At 40.2% G+C, this 16075-nt stretch overlaps 1 protein-coding gene across 5 annotated transcripts in view; it reads right to left on the reverse strand.

The window, feature by feature from the left end:
- Window positions 1–11715, reverse strand: part of znf512b (zinc finger protein 512B) — a 43767-nt gene extending 32052 nt beyond the window's left edge. For 3 of the 5 annotated variants that reach the window (XM_059334203.1, XM_059334202.1, XM_059334201.1), the window contains exons 1-2: window positions 10700–11715; window positions 8486–8620 (exon numbers count right to left, since the gene is read on the reverse strand). In XM_059334203.1, the coding sequence (XP_059190186.1) occupies window positions 8486–8618 (133 nt within the window). In that variant the 5' untranslated portion in view covers window positions 8619–8620; window positions 10700–11715. The remainder of the gene's footprint in view (window positions 1–8485; window positions 8621–10699) is intronic. The other 2 variants (XM_059334200.1, XM_059334198.1) reach the window with 2 other exon arrangements.
- Between the last annotated feature and the right edge of the window lie 4360 nt (window positions 11716–16075).

A 16075-nucleotide genomic window follows, 5' to 3' on the forward strand; every position in this document is an offset into this window, starting at 1 on the left:
CACAGCCATTGTCTTAGTATGAAACAAAGCAGGCCCATTGTGTAAAATCCAAACCCTGGTTCTCAGGCACAGGCCACGGGGATAAAACAGCTGTTCGGCTAATGTCAGCTGTCCCAGCTGTCTGCAACTGTTGCTCGAAACTGGTTAACCCTGGCGGTAAAGGAGAAGAGGAAGAGAAGAGAAGAGAAGAGAAGAGAAGAGAAGAGAAGAGAAGAGAAGAGAAGAGAAGAGAAGAGAAGAGAAGAGAAGAGAAGAGAAGAGAAGAGAAGAGAAGAAGAAGAAGAGTCAGGGCCCAGGAGTGCTGGCAGCTGCCTAATGATCTCAAATAACCTCTGAGTTCTCCTAGCTACGCCTGCAACTGCTCCCCCTGAGTGCAAGGGTGCACACATTACCCACAAACACACACACAGGCGCGCACACAGAACAGTCATTTGTTTTCCTCGACAACACTCACACAGGAGCCTTTGTCTGGCTCTGCACAGTAGGGTTTAGACATACTGTAGTTTGGAGAAAGACAACACGCACAATACAAACACCACTCACCACTGACACAAGCCCATGGAAAGAAGACACAGTATCACTACTTCCTCAATCTCAACGGACAATAGATGGAGAAACTGATACACCTGGACACGGTGCGGGGTAAACACACTGACAGAGTGTAAGCGCCTCCTTAATGTATAACCGTTCCTGGTTTACAGTGGATGCAACCACTGGACTTAAAGCCACCTTTGCTTTAAAGTTTATCCATTTACTTTTACTTCTTCAAAACTTTCCGCTCTCTCACATATTCTCCATTTAGTGGCGTGTCAGCACTTTCACACACACACACACACACACACACACACACACACACACACCTCCAACTACTTCCTATTTTACTACATGTACATTTTCATCCTGTACTCTAATTTCCTCGCATTCTCTTACAAACCTTCCCTTCATATACAGACCTCCTTTTGAAGACGTCCCCATAATTCCCTCCCAGTCAGGCCTGAATCCAGACAGTGAGTAAGAAGAAGAGAGGTGGAGCAGCACCAGAACAGTCTTGCGACCCAGACACTGACTAACTGAAAGAAAACCAGACTCTCAGTGAGCCTGGCTCTCACTCTTTATCTTTGTTTTTTCCTTCTCTCTCTCTCTCTCTCTCTCTCTCTCTCTCTCTCTCTCTCTCTCTCTTTCTCTCTCTTCCTGCCCCCTCTCTCTCTCTCCCTCTCGCTCTCTGTCTTTTGTATTACTGTGTATATAGACTAATCTCTTACACAGATCTACTTGTTGACAACACACAAACATGTCTGGACTAATTTGTTATCATATTGTTTTGTAGTTTTTCTGAAAACACAGAAAAATATTAAATGCTTTTTTTTTGCCATAACACTTCCTCTCGGAGTAAAATATAGGAGTTGAAGCACGACATACACACATAGAACCAAACAACAAAGGTAAACATAGCTTACTTTTAGGTGGTCATGAGCAAAAAACAAAGACAATTGGAAAAAAATGTGAGAAACTTGCATTGTATTAATTTCTCTGATACTCTGTTTAGTGTTTCTAAATGGTAAATGGAGTGCACTTATATAGAGCTTTTATCCAAAGCGCTTTACACTACAGCAGGGGTCTCAAACTCAAATTACCTGGGGGCCGCTGGAGGCAGTATCAAAATGACCAAAAAAAGACACAAAATTACAAAAAAGGACAAAATGACTGAAAAAACACTACATTACGTTAAAAAAATTACGTTAAAAAGACCCAAAATGACAAAAAAAATACACAAAATTACCCAAAAAAATACACAAAGTGACCAAAAAGACACAAAATGACAGAAAAAAACTAAATTACTTAAGAAAGACACACAATTACCAAAAAAGACACAAAATTATTAAAAAAGACAAAATTATTTAAAAAAGACAAAATTACCCCAAAAAAGTAATAAAAGGGACCTTCCACACACAACACAGTAAAGTGTCATTCATATAAAACTCACATTAAACTTTCATATCAAGGTGGGGGCCACAAAATATCGTGACGAGGGCCGCAATTGGCCCGCGGGCCGCGAGTTTGAGACCCATGCACTACAGAGTGCGTTCATTCACCCGTTCACTCACACATTCATACTGGTGTCCGAGGCTACCAGGGCACACTGGTGCCACCTGCCACCATTGGGAATTCATTTACACACCGATGAACACAGCATCGATGGGCCTTTTGGGGTCTCGCCCAAGGATACTTCGACATGACACCAACCTTCCGATCAGTAGGCGACCGCTCTACCAACTGAGCCACAGCCGTTTCTGTGAGTTAGAGTCCTTGGATCCCCCGGGATCCTTCAGAGAGTACTCAAGGATCTCCAGACAAATCAGGTATAATTTATTTTCACTATGTACTTCACTACAGAAGCAAACTCAGTGTAAGTAAGAGTCTTAAGAGTGATTATTCAGCAAGGTTATAATAGTTTTGGATTCTTCATTAGTTTTAGTTTTAATTTCGTTTTGAATTTTGTTTTTACAGCTAATCTAAATTAGATTTTAGAGTCATTATGCTAGTTTTAATTAGTTTTATTTTATTCTTTCGAAAACTTTAGTTTTAGTTAAGATTTTATTAGTTTTAGTGTTAGTTTTATTTTTTTTTGTAATGGGGTATTTGTTGGGTGTGCCTTTATTTCCTTTTATTATCCATCTCAGCCCCAATAAGTTTATCAACTCATAAAACCAGATTAAAATTGATTTCATATCAACCAGAAAGGGTTTACGTATGAAAAAAGTTGACAAAGACAAAAACTAAGGACATTTTCACTATAATTTTAGTTAGTTTTAGTTAGTTTTGTAACCACAGAATACAGTTTCAGTTAGTTATAGTTTTTTAAAAACTCTCGTTTTTATTTTTTTTCAGTTAACGAAAATGTTTGTTCAATTTTAGTTTTCGTTATTTCGTTCATCGTTTCTATTGTGATGGAGAAAAAACAGCAGCCAAACTGTGTAACAGCAATATTTATGTAATTTGAATGACCCTTCATGTTCTGCTCCTTGTCTGTGGAAGCGAAGCTGGAGGAAACCATGGACTTTGTTTTGCTAGCATGGAAAAAACAAACTTTTATGTAGTCATTTCATATAGACTATGTATTTATCGGATTACACGAAAACGTGCTATATAGTGATATTTCAACACAGAGATATGAAATTATTTCTATCGTGACAGAAGATTTTGACCATAACACACAGCCTTAATTCGGGGTATATGGATTTTAGATTTCTACATGTGGTGGTTTTGTTTAATCTAGATTTTAGGGACATAATTTATTCATGGGTCAACTGATTTGTACGATTTACTGATAAGAAGGCTTGGAGCTGGAGATCTTCTCAATAAATAACTGGTAATTAGTGCCCAGTCTGTGAGTGTCCGGAGCAAAAACAATTAGCAAAGCCCTCAGTTGTCTGAACTACTGCACAGGGAATAACTTTTGTGTAGAGGCAGGGTATCATCACACAGACCTGTGGCATTCTCAGTTTACTAGCACCAGTAAACCACACTTACAGCAGCCAAATCAAAGAGAAGAGCTCGCGCTTGAGATTCCTGCTACATAATCTGGTGACTCACAGTACCTCAACAGCCTCTTCAGACCTGCATTGATTTTACAGCCTTCCACATCAGCTGCATGCTTCATATTATTGGAAACCTAATCTATCGCCTGATGCCCATTTGGCCCATAGCCAGTAGTATGTTTTGTGACATCCAATCACAACAGCCTTGGATGAGTGGTCACATATGCGGCCGGTGATTCCTCTGGGATGATGCCTGTGGGTAAACTGACAGCCAAGCAAATGAAACCTCTCTAAATCTAAGACTGACTGGACAGAAAATCAGAAACATATACATGGATCGTGGTGGTATCAGAGTTTTATGCACTGAAGCACAAATACCAGCACCCATGACAAAAGGCATGCGTTTATGCAACAGCGCATATAGTATATACGAGCCAGACAGACAATGCCTGCTCCAGACTGTTTGCAGTGCTCTCCTTATGGACAGTGACTCACCAACTCAATCTCTCTCCTCTCCCATTCCCCTGTACTCCTTCTCATCTGCCATCCTCAAGCCTGCCAAATAAAGGTGTGACAAAGATGACAAAGGACTCTCCTCAAAACGAGGTGCAGCATCAGGCTGTGAAAAGCCCCAGAATTCAATTTCATCCCAAAAACAAACACTCTCCAATCTATAGCTCTTTATCGATTTTATCTTTTTGGTATTCCACCAATTTCTGCGACGCAAAGCATCAGCAGGCGAGAGAGCTACAAAATATAAGAAATATGAGCCGTCGCAAGACTGAGGGTGGAGAGGGGGAATAGGGTGCAGGAGCAGGGTGAGGAGGGTTTTGCGGGGCATGGCGTGGAAGGTGGCATGGATAGTGAGGCCGAATGGGAATGAAGTGGAAAGAAGTGACAGTTATGTGTGGAGAATGGGACAACAAACAAGCGAGGGAAAGTGTGAGAAAGCAATAGATGGAGAGCGAGAGCGAGAGATTGCTGTTGAGGCAAAGATGCAAGGTCAGCAGATGGTGTCTGTGGGCCTGAAATGAAGGTCCTGCAGTCAGAGTAGTGGACTGTCATTTGAGAACACTCATGGCTGTGCAGTGTGCACACACACAGACATGTAAACACCAATAAAATCAGCACATAGTATCACATTTAACACGTAGCCTATGCAAATCAAATCGTCCCCATACTGATAGAGACAGCTCCTCCCACCTACCCTTACACACAGTATGCCCAGTGGAAAAATTGTGTCCTGGGATCAGGTAGGGTACTGCACCAGTCTCCATCACAGAAGGAGAATGGTCTCTCACACACACACATGCACACACACACACTAGGCTCCACTCACTTATGCTTGCATTAATGTTTGCAGAAAGGAGCCTAATTTCAGGGCTTGCCTAAAGCATTTGGCAGAACAGCATTAGTTCTGTCCAAATACTTTCACTTTAGGTTGTTTAACAGCTTAGACCGCTGGTGGAGAAAAATGACAAAACTAGGGCTCTAATAAGATGTTAATGTGAAAAAAAAATGTGCGAGCAAGAAAGAAAAAAGAGAGACAAAGAGAGAGAGAGTCACCCTCAAGGACCACATCCTTTCATGCAACTTGTCTGGTGTGGCAAGGTGACAGCTAAACCGCACCACTCTAAGAAAGCACACAAACCCCATTTGCAGTCTTTTTTCCATGCATAAAATCACAGAGGGATTTCAGGAAACCACTGGTACAAAAACAGTCCTGCCAGACCAGATTTCTTCATTGTTACATCATGCAAGTTTCCAACTAGGGCATTTATCGATCAGCATGAGAGCTGATAATACAGCGCGGTGGAACTGTTAAAACTTTCTATGGACATTTAATGAAAAATGAAAAATGCTCAGCGGGAAGAGGGCAGATAATGCGGTACCTGATAATCTCAAGAGCACACCGTGTACAATGGACATAGACGGAGCAGTGAAAAACCTCCACAGGGAGCCTTAGATATTGATGCCTTTGTTTCCCCAAACCGAGACTCACAGTCCCCTTGGGATAGACAAGCTAGCGCCAGGCTCATTATGATTAGCACTTCTAGCATTTCTCCTCATCATTAGCTACAGAAAGCTCAAGCCAGACACTGATGAGTAATAAGCAAAGGAGGCCAGATTTAAGAAGATGGCTTGTTGTTTGAAAAGGTAACGCATTTTGATGCAGACAGGGTTTGTGTTTTGCAGGAGGAACTAAGTCCAATCACAGTCAATGAATATTTTCTTCCCTTTAGCCTCAACCACTACGAGTGAATCATAACAAGCAGCCATTATTGTGTGGTCATTAGGGAATACATAGGCCACTGTAATAGAGTGCCTTTTTTCTGATAACATTTTAAAATTCTTCATGCATTTCTTCTGCTTAGTGTCTAAATCAATTCCTACTGTTACACTAGGTTCTTGCACTTGTTCCAGTAGCCTTGTGTTGCTGGATGTTCTTAGAGAATCTTCAAACCACATGATCACATAAAACTCAGTCCACTGGCAGTGTTACCAACTAAGCTTCTCCAAAGGCCAGGGAAACCCTTGGTAATGTTCCAGATAAGAGCAACTTTTCATCCAAACAAGACAGAATTTCAACTACAACATAGTGGAATGTAGATTTTTATCTTGTGCAATCAAATTGTGCTGGAAGCTGTCCTCGGAACAGACTTGTACTATCAAAAACACTGATATAATTACTGTGCCAGTATTTTCGAGAAGCTCTACTTTAACAAGAGTCAAAGCAGATCAACTGTGGAAAGAGAAAACGAAACAGACAAGCAAAATCAGTAGTCTTAAGTTACCAGAGAAAGTCCCGTAAAGACCAGGACCATTACCTGTGAAAGCATTATCTATACGCGCACACACACACACACACACACACACACACAGGCAGTACGACTCATTAGTGAACCTCAGCCAAGTGTGCTTCCCTCATTTGTAGCCTTCAGTCTCAAAACGATCAGCGCAGAGCCCACTACCAACTTTCCACTGATTGATTTATAAACACGTCTTGTTTATTGAGTGATAAAGTGTAAAAAAAAAATCTATAAAACATAACACTCTGAGAGGCTGCAGAGAAAATCCTGTCATTCAAATAGACTGTGTTCTACTCTCTGCTACAATAAATTCTTTAAGAGCAAAAACAGCACATCAGCCAGCAGCCTGTAATAAGGAGCTGGAGACCATTCTGTGGGCCTGAGCTATACTGCTAACTATCAAAAGATCAGAGTGATAGTTCATAAAATTAAAGCAATTTAAACCGCTTCCCCACTTTGTTAGAAAAAACTGTCCAATGCTTTCCTGCCCTCAAAGTTCAGTCTTGCAAAATCAGCTTTGTATTGCTGTCCACAGCAAGCAAGCACACAAACATGCACGCACCCACACATGCATGCAAATCCAGCCTACAGGGCTGAATATTAACATGGAAAGAAAACAAATTGAAGCACCTAGTCTAGTGCTGCGTGTCTGGGAATGAGGGGCTATTTTGTAGCAACCAAAACAACTGGGTCATATTAGAGCAGCTCCAGTTTTCCAAGTCTGCCTGACTCTATTAACAAAATCATGATGATCTGCAGGTTATTGGATTGAAACATAATTCCCCAATCCAGCTCTCTCTTTCCAAAATCTTCCATCTCTATCCAGATGGCTTAGGGTTTCACTAATGTCAGTGCTTGGCAATACTTGTTTGTTTGGTTTTCTCACTGTAAGGCCGTCTGAGGAAAAATGTTGTAGTTTCCAGGCCCTTCTGTGGTAAAAGGGGTAAAATTACATTGAGGCTGGGGAACCATTGATTCTTAGTAAAATATAACCCATTCAAAAAGCAGCACAGAGAGTTATATGTGTGGTATGTTGATAAAATCCTCAAGGAACAACACAAAGCTCTGAGCAGCTAGCCTAGTGCTAGCTCAAGCTACAAAACAACTACAAAAGTCCAGCAAATTGAAGGCAAATGGAATATAAAGAAAAATTAGCAAGAGTACAGTTGCAACCATCACATATATGTGATTGTATGTAAATGAGAGTCCAAGAAAACCAAGCAAACCTGGGTCACACAAACAAAAGGTTTCCTAGTCCCAACATGTAAAAAAAGAGCAGAGCGTAGGATTTAGGGGGATTTATGGGCAGAACTGTTTTTTTCATCAGTGTATAATCATCTGGACCTAAGAATTGTTGTCTTTTTGTTAGCTTAGACTGAGTCAGTCATATCTACATAGGGAGCAAATCCTCTCCGAGGGTCCACAAGGCTGCACTGGTATGTTTCAACAGCGGCCCAGAATGGGCAAATCAACACTAGCTCTAGAAAGCTTCTTTAGAGTTTTTAAGTTACCTGAAGGCCTCTGTAGGTTCTACTACCTGTCTAGAAAAGGGACAGGTGAGTGGAGGAGTATACTGGCTGCAATCTGAAACCTCTTCACTAGTCAACACCTAGCAAGACCCGTTTATTGTAAGCCAATTGTATTCACTTTTGGCTTATCATAGATGTACTGGGATCTTTCGTCCTCAGTGTATATGTATGTATATGTGCATATATATATTACTACAGTTTGCTGAAAATCACAGCGAACAGGCAGGTAAGATGTAAGACTACTTTGTCAAAGGTGGAGCTGTAGTTGACAATGTAATGCATAGAATGAACAGACTGTTAAACATTCTTTAATATAGTTCATGTTTAAGAAAGCAGCCACCCTGAGTACCTTTGCATAGTCATATTAGTGTAAAATCGTTGCATAATCCATTTAGAAACTGTTTATTTTCATTCCAGCTCATCAGCTGCCATATTGATAATCGCTTAATGTATATAATATATATGTATATCAGTCAGGACCTACTAGATGCCATTAAATCCTACACACTGGTCCTTGAGAATAATGTGTGAAGAAATGCTGCATGGATCTGAAGTGTGTGAATTGATCAAGCCTTCGTTTAACAGAGTGTGGCAACTCGTCACTTACTGTGTTTGTTGTTGTTTTCGGGGCCTGGCGTGGTTCTGACAGGCTCCTGGGGATGTCCATGCTTGGGGGTCCGGCCACTTGGCAGCCCTGATGAGGACAGCTTCCCAAGCCTGGGGCCACTTGGGCTCTCCATGCCTGCAATGGTGGTTGAGGGGACACAAAAACACACAGGAGAGATTGATAGCCAGAAGCCATATTGGGCTGCTTTCTGATGCTCATTAGTCCAAACATTACTAGCAGTGTCCACTGTGATGATGCCGTCCCCTCTTTCTACAATGCACTTTCTTTACGTCAGCCAGTGCTATTGGACTGAAGGTTATCTGAGTGGAGGCACACACATCATCTACAGTGGTAATGAGGGTGTGACCTTCCATGTTTCATTCCAAAATCAATATTCTCACTTACACACTAACTCCATGCTCTGCCCATTAGACAAAAGGTGAGTCAAAGGGAGAGAGTCTGGTATGAAGTAGAGTTGATCCGATTCTGATACCAGTATCGGAAATTGCTCCGATACTGCCGAAAATGCTGCATCGATATCGTCGAGCACTGGAGTCCAGGCTCCGATCCGATCCGATAGCACGTAATTTATTAAATTAGTAATCTATTTACTGGTTCGATTCGTTAAGCTCTGGCACAGTTCTTCTTCGCCGCTCTTAAAACAGTGGCGCTTAATTAATTTACTTTCTATTTATTTATTTACGTTGCTGTTTGACTACTGTTTTTTATACTGTACCTTCATTTTACAATATTGTGGCTGCACTTTAATTTAAATATATTCCTAGATTTATGTATTTAAGTTGCTGTTGCACTACTGTTTTGTATACTGATTTATTTAAAAATAGTTTAAAAACAAATATTTGTTGAAAAACAAATGGCTTGAATTTGCTGTATTTATTCATGTTTTACAAAGGGTTTAGCCTGAGCCAGGCCTTACCACAATGATAATCATATCACAGTCATGCAGGTGTAGGATGATTTTTTTATAACATACTGGTATCGGATCCCACAGCACAAGTATCGGAATCAGTATCAGGAGGGAAGAAATGGTATCTGAACATATTTAGTATGAAGCTACTTCCCTTCATTCTTTCTTTATTATGAAAACAAATGTTGCAGCTCTTAATCAGGTCATGTGATCAGCAGCAAAGTTAGTTTGTTTTAGATGAGAGCTAATCCTTATTTGTTGACTTATAGTTGGATTAAAAGCATAGATCACCAATCCATAATGGATGTCATGACACCATCATGCATAGTTAGGCTATATGTCAGTTTTGGGCTCTGTGTGCAGAACCCTCATTCCCTACCAGCATGGGACAGTCTAATGGATGAAGGCTGACAATCGCTAATTATGCTAAGTGGGACTGATTACGATCCAGCATGCTTTCTCTAAGCACACATTCATGTCACTCTACTAATGAATTACAACAGCACACAAAGGGTCACCCGGTGGGGGCCACTCAGTGTCCGTTTACACGCCATGTTACTTACTGTACATTGAGCGATGATGGCTCATCTGTCACAGTGACAATATGCTCACAGTTTGTTATAAGTTGTTAATAAATTTGACTTTAAAAGGCACAGTGTGCTCGCAGCACGATGCAAGTTGCATGATTACTGCACACACTGATACTAGACACCTTCCTGTTCCTGTATGATGTGTCAGAGTGTGAAGAGAACTACAGACGAGCATTTAGCTACTTAATAAACAGATGTGGCAGTGTCAGTAAGATTACTGCAGAAATATTGCCATTATAAATTACACAAGTATCTTTAAGAGAAACTGCATGTAGCCTAATCATGACCTCGTGTTTTTATACACAATGCAATTTCCTGTGTTACAAATTGGGCATCCCTATAATATTCTTTAGAATATAACACTTTTTAGTTTTCCTCTGGCATTTGTTCAGCAATGTTTCTTTAAAAAAAAAAAACATTGCAGCTGGTGTTTTCATAAAAGATTATTTCTACAAGTAAACGACAGTCCTACATTACCATACATTTAGCTAGACACAACAAAACCTGGTGACACCCACGCACATCTCCTCACACAATCTGCTGACAAACCAACCTGGAAATAAGTATTTTAGCTCTGCACGTGGCACACTGCCATGCTGTGTGTGTCAACTACAACAAGGTTACAGAGTTGCATATTTATATGGATAAGAAGAAGAAAAAAAAAAAAGAGTGCTCCACTCTGTCGGCCACACCTACCTGAACTGTCGGGCAGTCACCCAGCTCTAGGGGCCGGGTGGCCCCGGGTCACCCACGTGAGGGAGGAGGGGGTCAGGAGACAGACACCGAAGTGGGCGTTTTTCCACCAATGTTATGTTACATGGCAATCACACCTGCTGTGCGTCAAGGACCGGTCAGACTGGGGTTGGGGGGCCTGAAAGGAAGTGGACAGTCGTCACCGTTGTGCTGTGCCCCCACTCTGCGGACGACGACTCGGTGCAAGAAAAAAACAGCAAGGCAGCAGAAGAGAAATTACAATTTCGTCTGTACATGAAAAGAAATGCTGGATACTTTCACCTTATTCCCAGTTTCCAATTGCCTTGCCCCCCTCCTTTCCTGCATTAATATGTATACCACGAGGCACTTCTTCAACCTCTGTCTTCTCGTTAAACACTCCAGAAATAATAGAAATAGCCAGGAAAGATAGGTAGCTCCCCGACTCCTTGAGGAAAAATATTAGAATACGGGATGGTTTATATAGGCAGTGAAGCAAAATGGCGACTTTATTACGAAGGAGGAGTAAAAAAAAAATCCTTGCGCTGGCTGGAGCTGAAGGGAGGCACAAAAATATATTTAGTGCAGTAATTTCGACGGCGGCGAAACACTTGGTTAGAGTAAAAGGAAACGAAGCGAAGGAAAATGAGCAGAAACGCCAAACCTCGGTCGGTTTTGGTACACTCCTCGGTTCCTTACCTCGGGATTATTTCGCTTTTTTATACGGATATTATCTCGACGGCCGTGTACAGTATTACAGTAATGTGTGTTGGGTCATGCGCGTATCCACTCCACCTTTGACAGTTGCAACTACAGTCTTGAGGCAACTTGCAAACTCTCGCGTTATTATTATCTATATCGAGCAGATTAATATTGGGGTTTCTGTCTAATAAACTCGCTGCAATACCGGCTCGTGCTGCTCTTCCGACGTAACGGCGCTCGTTTCTGACGAAAAAAGGGTCAGGGCTTAAATTCCTTAAATCAACCTCCGCCAAGTATTTTAATCTAGTTGCTGCCAAATGTTCCCTCCATGCGTCCTCCAGCCTATAGCAGCTTTACCAAATCAGACAGGGGAAATTATTATAGAGCAGTCTGTGGTAGGCTATTCTTTGTTATTACCTTACTGTAGCCCAGTGCTGTATTCAGTCACTGCAAGTACCCCTCTCCAAAAACCACTGGAATAACAAATATGTTTGCAAAACCTAATGAGTTTAAAAAAATAAAAAACTCCACACATTTGTCCAGGCTCATACATTTCCCCAGCATTTTTCATGCTTGTATAATAATCTACCATACAATCCCCAAATTCAAGGTCAATATTAAGCAATTTATTAATCTTAATTATGATAATAGTAGCTCAACAACACACAGGCCTATAATCAATACAATATTGGATTTTTTTATAGACTACAGGCTGTGTGCACACTCCCGGCAGGTCCCCCAGTAATAATAAATGTTAACATATGGTGCTGTCTTGCATCATAGTTTTTACACACACACATTCATGGCATCACTGCCACCTCACTCGGTTTCAGCAAAACAACACAGAGACTCTCTTAGTCTTTGATTGGTGCCAGTCGCCATGACCTAATATTTCCTATGAGTGGAAATCATCTGAAACCATGATGTAATGGACGTGTAAAAATGTTTTCAGCATTGCCACTGGAGGGCAGGAGAGCCTCATTTTTGTTTCAAGTTCACAGTGGTGATCAACCCACAACTTGTGTTTAAATACATTAAATGTATTTGTACATTGTATTATGTTTTAATGAATGTCACTTTTAAATCAAAGAGGTTTTTACACACAGTGAAATATTGGCTACAGAAGATAAAAGTACGGAAGACATACACATTAATATGGATTAAGATATGAGACATGTCTAGAAGATAAAACTAAAGCATAAAACCAAGCATTAATGAATTCAATGACTTGAAGGTATTAACCTCTTAAATAAATTTCCCACAAGTTAAAGTCATGTTTTTGCTGATTGCTTTGCTGTGTCTTTTGTAGGCTACTGTTTCTAAAAAATATAGCATGCCACTGATTCCTATTTAATTATAGTATTGGACTATGTCATTTTATTGTTGCAAGAAGAACATTTTTCAAACAAATCCAGATTCATAATGTGAAGTCAAGGTTTGTCTGCATTAGTCTTCCACTAGGGGACAGTGCTGTCCTGTAACTCAGCAGCAGCAGCTCCTAAAGGGACAGTTCTCCCACAAATTAAAAATACATGTTTTTTTTTCTTACCTGTAGTGCTGTTTATTAGTGTGTATTGTTTTGGTGTCAACTGCTAAAAGTTGGGGATATTGGCCGTAGAGGTGACTATTTTTGTGTTTGTATAGTTTCATAACCTCTCACAACCATAGACTATAAATCAAACCAAGTCAATTTTTATGTGAAGAGACATTGATGTTGAGTTTTGCTAAGTTTTCTTTTTTTTTTTTTTTTTGGTGCTTTAAGAACCACAAGTCAATTGCCAATATATTCACCATAAGGACAAAATCTCTATGGCCGATGTCTCCAACATCGTTTGGATTATGGGGTAAAATGTTCCTTTAGAACAGGGGTCTCAAACTCAAATTACCTGGGGGTAAAAAAAGACAAAATTACTAAAAAAAAAGACAAAAAATGACCAAAAAAAGACACAAAATGACCAAAGAAAGGTACAAAATGACCAAAAAGACACAAAATGACCAAAGAAAGATACAAAATGACCAAAAAAGACACAAAATGACCAAAGAAAGGTACAAAATGACCAAAAAGACACAAAATGACCAAAGAAAGATACAAAATGACCAAAAAGACACAAAATGACCAAAAAAGACACAAAATGACACAAAATGACCAAAAAAGACACAAAATTATTTTAAAAAGATACAAAATTACCAAAAAAAGACATAATTACAAAGAAAGACACAAAATTACCAAAAAAATTGACAAAATTACAAAAAAAGACACAAAATTATAAAAAAAAAGACACAAAATTACCAAGAAAGAAATAAAAGGGATCTTCCACACACAAAACGGTAAAGTGCTATTTATATAAAACTCACATTAAACTTTTCACAAAATATCCTTTTGCGGGCCGCGAGTTTGAGACCCCTGCTTTAGAACATATGGAAACATGGGCTCCCGGCACTACTACTACATACATGTGTGTTGATTTTCATGGCAGTGTCATGTGTGTTACTTGAATCTCTTGAGGGGAAGATCAGCTGGTCCATAACACACTTAGCCTTATGGGTGTTTCACTCTTGACTGAGTGACAACTGCCATTTCCCTGCACACTCTGCTTAACTGATAGAGAAAGTAAAATCATCTCCCTGCTCTCTTTAATGGCCACTGATGAATAGTTCACATGGGCCTTGTTTGACCTGTGATTAATCCATTTACCGTGGCAATGATTTATGTTCCCACTCCTCCTCTGCTGAGTGAGCAAAATGCTACTTAATGGTTTTTAAAAGTGGCCAGGTGGAGTGGTCTCTGCCCTAAAAGCCTCTTGAGGAGTCCATCCAGTAGTTGATTTGGTTTATTTATCTTTTGACCTTTTCAGTGAAAGTTGAGTGAGCACACATGCAGTTTTTTTCCTCCATCTAATGATTTGCTTTGTAGTGGTATCCTGAATATTCACACTTGGGCGCTGGCCAGAAAAATTACAGTCTTCAGCTGTTTGTGCCACTGAGCGACTCCAATAGAGCAGCTGCTTAAGGGCTGCTCAACAGTAGCTGATGAGAGAGGACAGAGTGATTCTCATTCTATTTCAGTGCTGTCGGAGGACTGAGATCCAGCTGATCAAAGCCAGGAGCTGATAACGATAAACAAGCTGAATGGAGAGTCTCAGTGTTTGGGTGTTTTAGAGAATGATGACGAAAGACAAGCTTTCAAAAAGAAAAGACGCTTAATAGTAAACAGTCACCAATTAACTGCACCATCCAACCATCTGCTGCTCTGCGGATATATTCTCTGTCAGGGTTGAGAAGGCCACTGTTCACTGAATCTGTTTATCATACATGTGCCTTGTTATCAACTGGTGAGATGCTTCACGTCTCTCAGTAATTGGATCCCAGTGAGTGTGTGTGAGCAGGGAGGAGGTATGTGTGTCTCTTTAGGCAAGCAGCAGTGTTTTGCATTTGCAGTTCGGAGTCGTGACTCGAGGACCCTGAATGACGGGTCAGAGCCCAGGTGCAGCTATGAGACATGCTCACCTTCAATTATAATCTTCAATCATTGTATATTCAGATTTTCATATCGTCACACTGTTAAAATAATCGCCTAAGTCATTTTTTGTCAAAATTGTTTTTTTTCCTAATTCATCTCCTCATGATGGTAAAATCTCCTACATCCTGAGTTGATCAGATCATGTGATTTTTACCCCTTTAAGATAATGGCCTATGTCAAGTGTGTGACTTAAGCGGATTTATTATACCTAAGTCAAAATAAAATGTGACTTAGGCAATTTTTTGAACATGCCTTTGTGACTTAAGCAAGATATGGTAACACTTTATTTTGAAGGTGTCTACATAAGAGTGACATGAGCGTGTCATAAACATGACATGGGATGTGTCATGAACATTAATGACACTTTGAAGTAACATTAATGCTCATGATACTTGTCATGTCATGATTCTGACAGGCTTGTGTGACTCTTATGTAGACACCTTTAAAATAAAGTGTTACCATATCTTGCTTAAGTCACAAGGGCATGTTCAAAAAAATTGCCTAAGTCATTTATTTCTCTTAAGTTACATAATTTAAACACAGTATTATTACTATACCAATAGCCATCCATTGTTACATCCTTTATGAGTGAAATGATCAATAAATGTCATATGTTACACTTTTGGTGAAGTTTTTTGTGTTTCCTGCAGAACTTGAAAAAATGAGTTGAGCGATTATTTTAACAGGGTGACAATATTCAGCTTTTAGTAACCCAGAAATTTTTCTTTAAACTGTTATTTCTTTCTTTGTTCAGGGGGGTTCTGATACACTGATGCAGCATTTCTCGGTTAGAAAAGGATATCTGGGGAAACTTTGAGGAGATCTGAGCAGAGAGCTACTGAGGTAATCTCTGATCATTTAGTCTTTGAGGTGTTCAGTAGGAGAAAGTTCATGTAACTCCAGTCACTGAAGTCAGATCCCTATATTCAGATTCCTGTCCATTCCTGATACACGCCACAATATCAATGTTGTCCGAGTACTTCTGGATGTGGCAGAACTCAGAGTTGTATTTGAAGTCCGCTGTGTACACTGTGAACATGAATGGAGCCAGAACAGTGCCTTGTGGAGCCCCTGTGCTGCTCATTAATGTCCCAGAAACACAGTTGGTATGAATATAAATGATGAATGATAAAAAAAAA

This window comes from Centropristis striata, chromosome 5 (genome assembly GCF_030273125.1).
Source record: "Centropristis striata isolate RG_2023a ecotype Rhode Island chromosome 5, C.striata_1.0, whole genome shotgun sequence".
NCBI classification, from domain to species: domain Eukaryota; kingdom Metazoa; phylum Chordata; class Actinopteri; order Perciformes; family Serranidae; genus Centropristis; species Centropristis striata.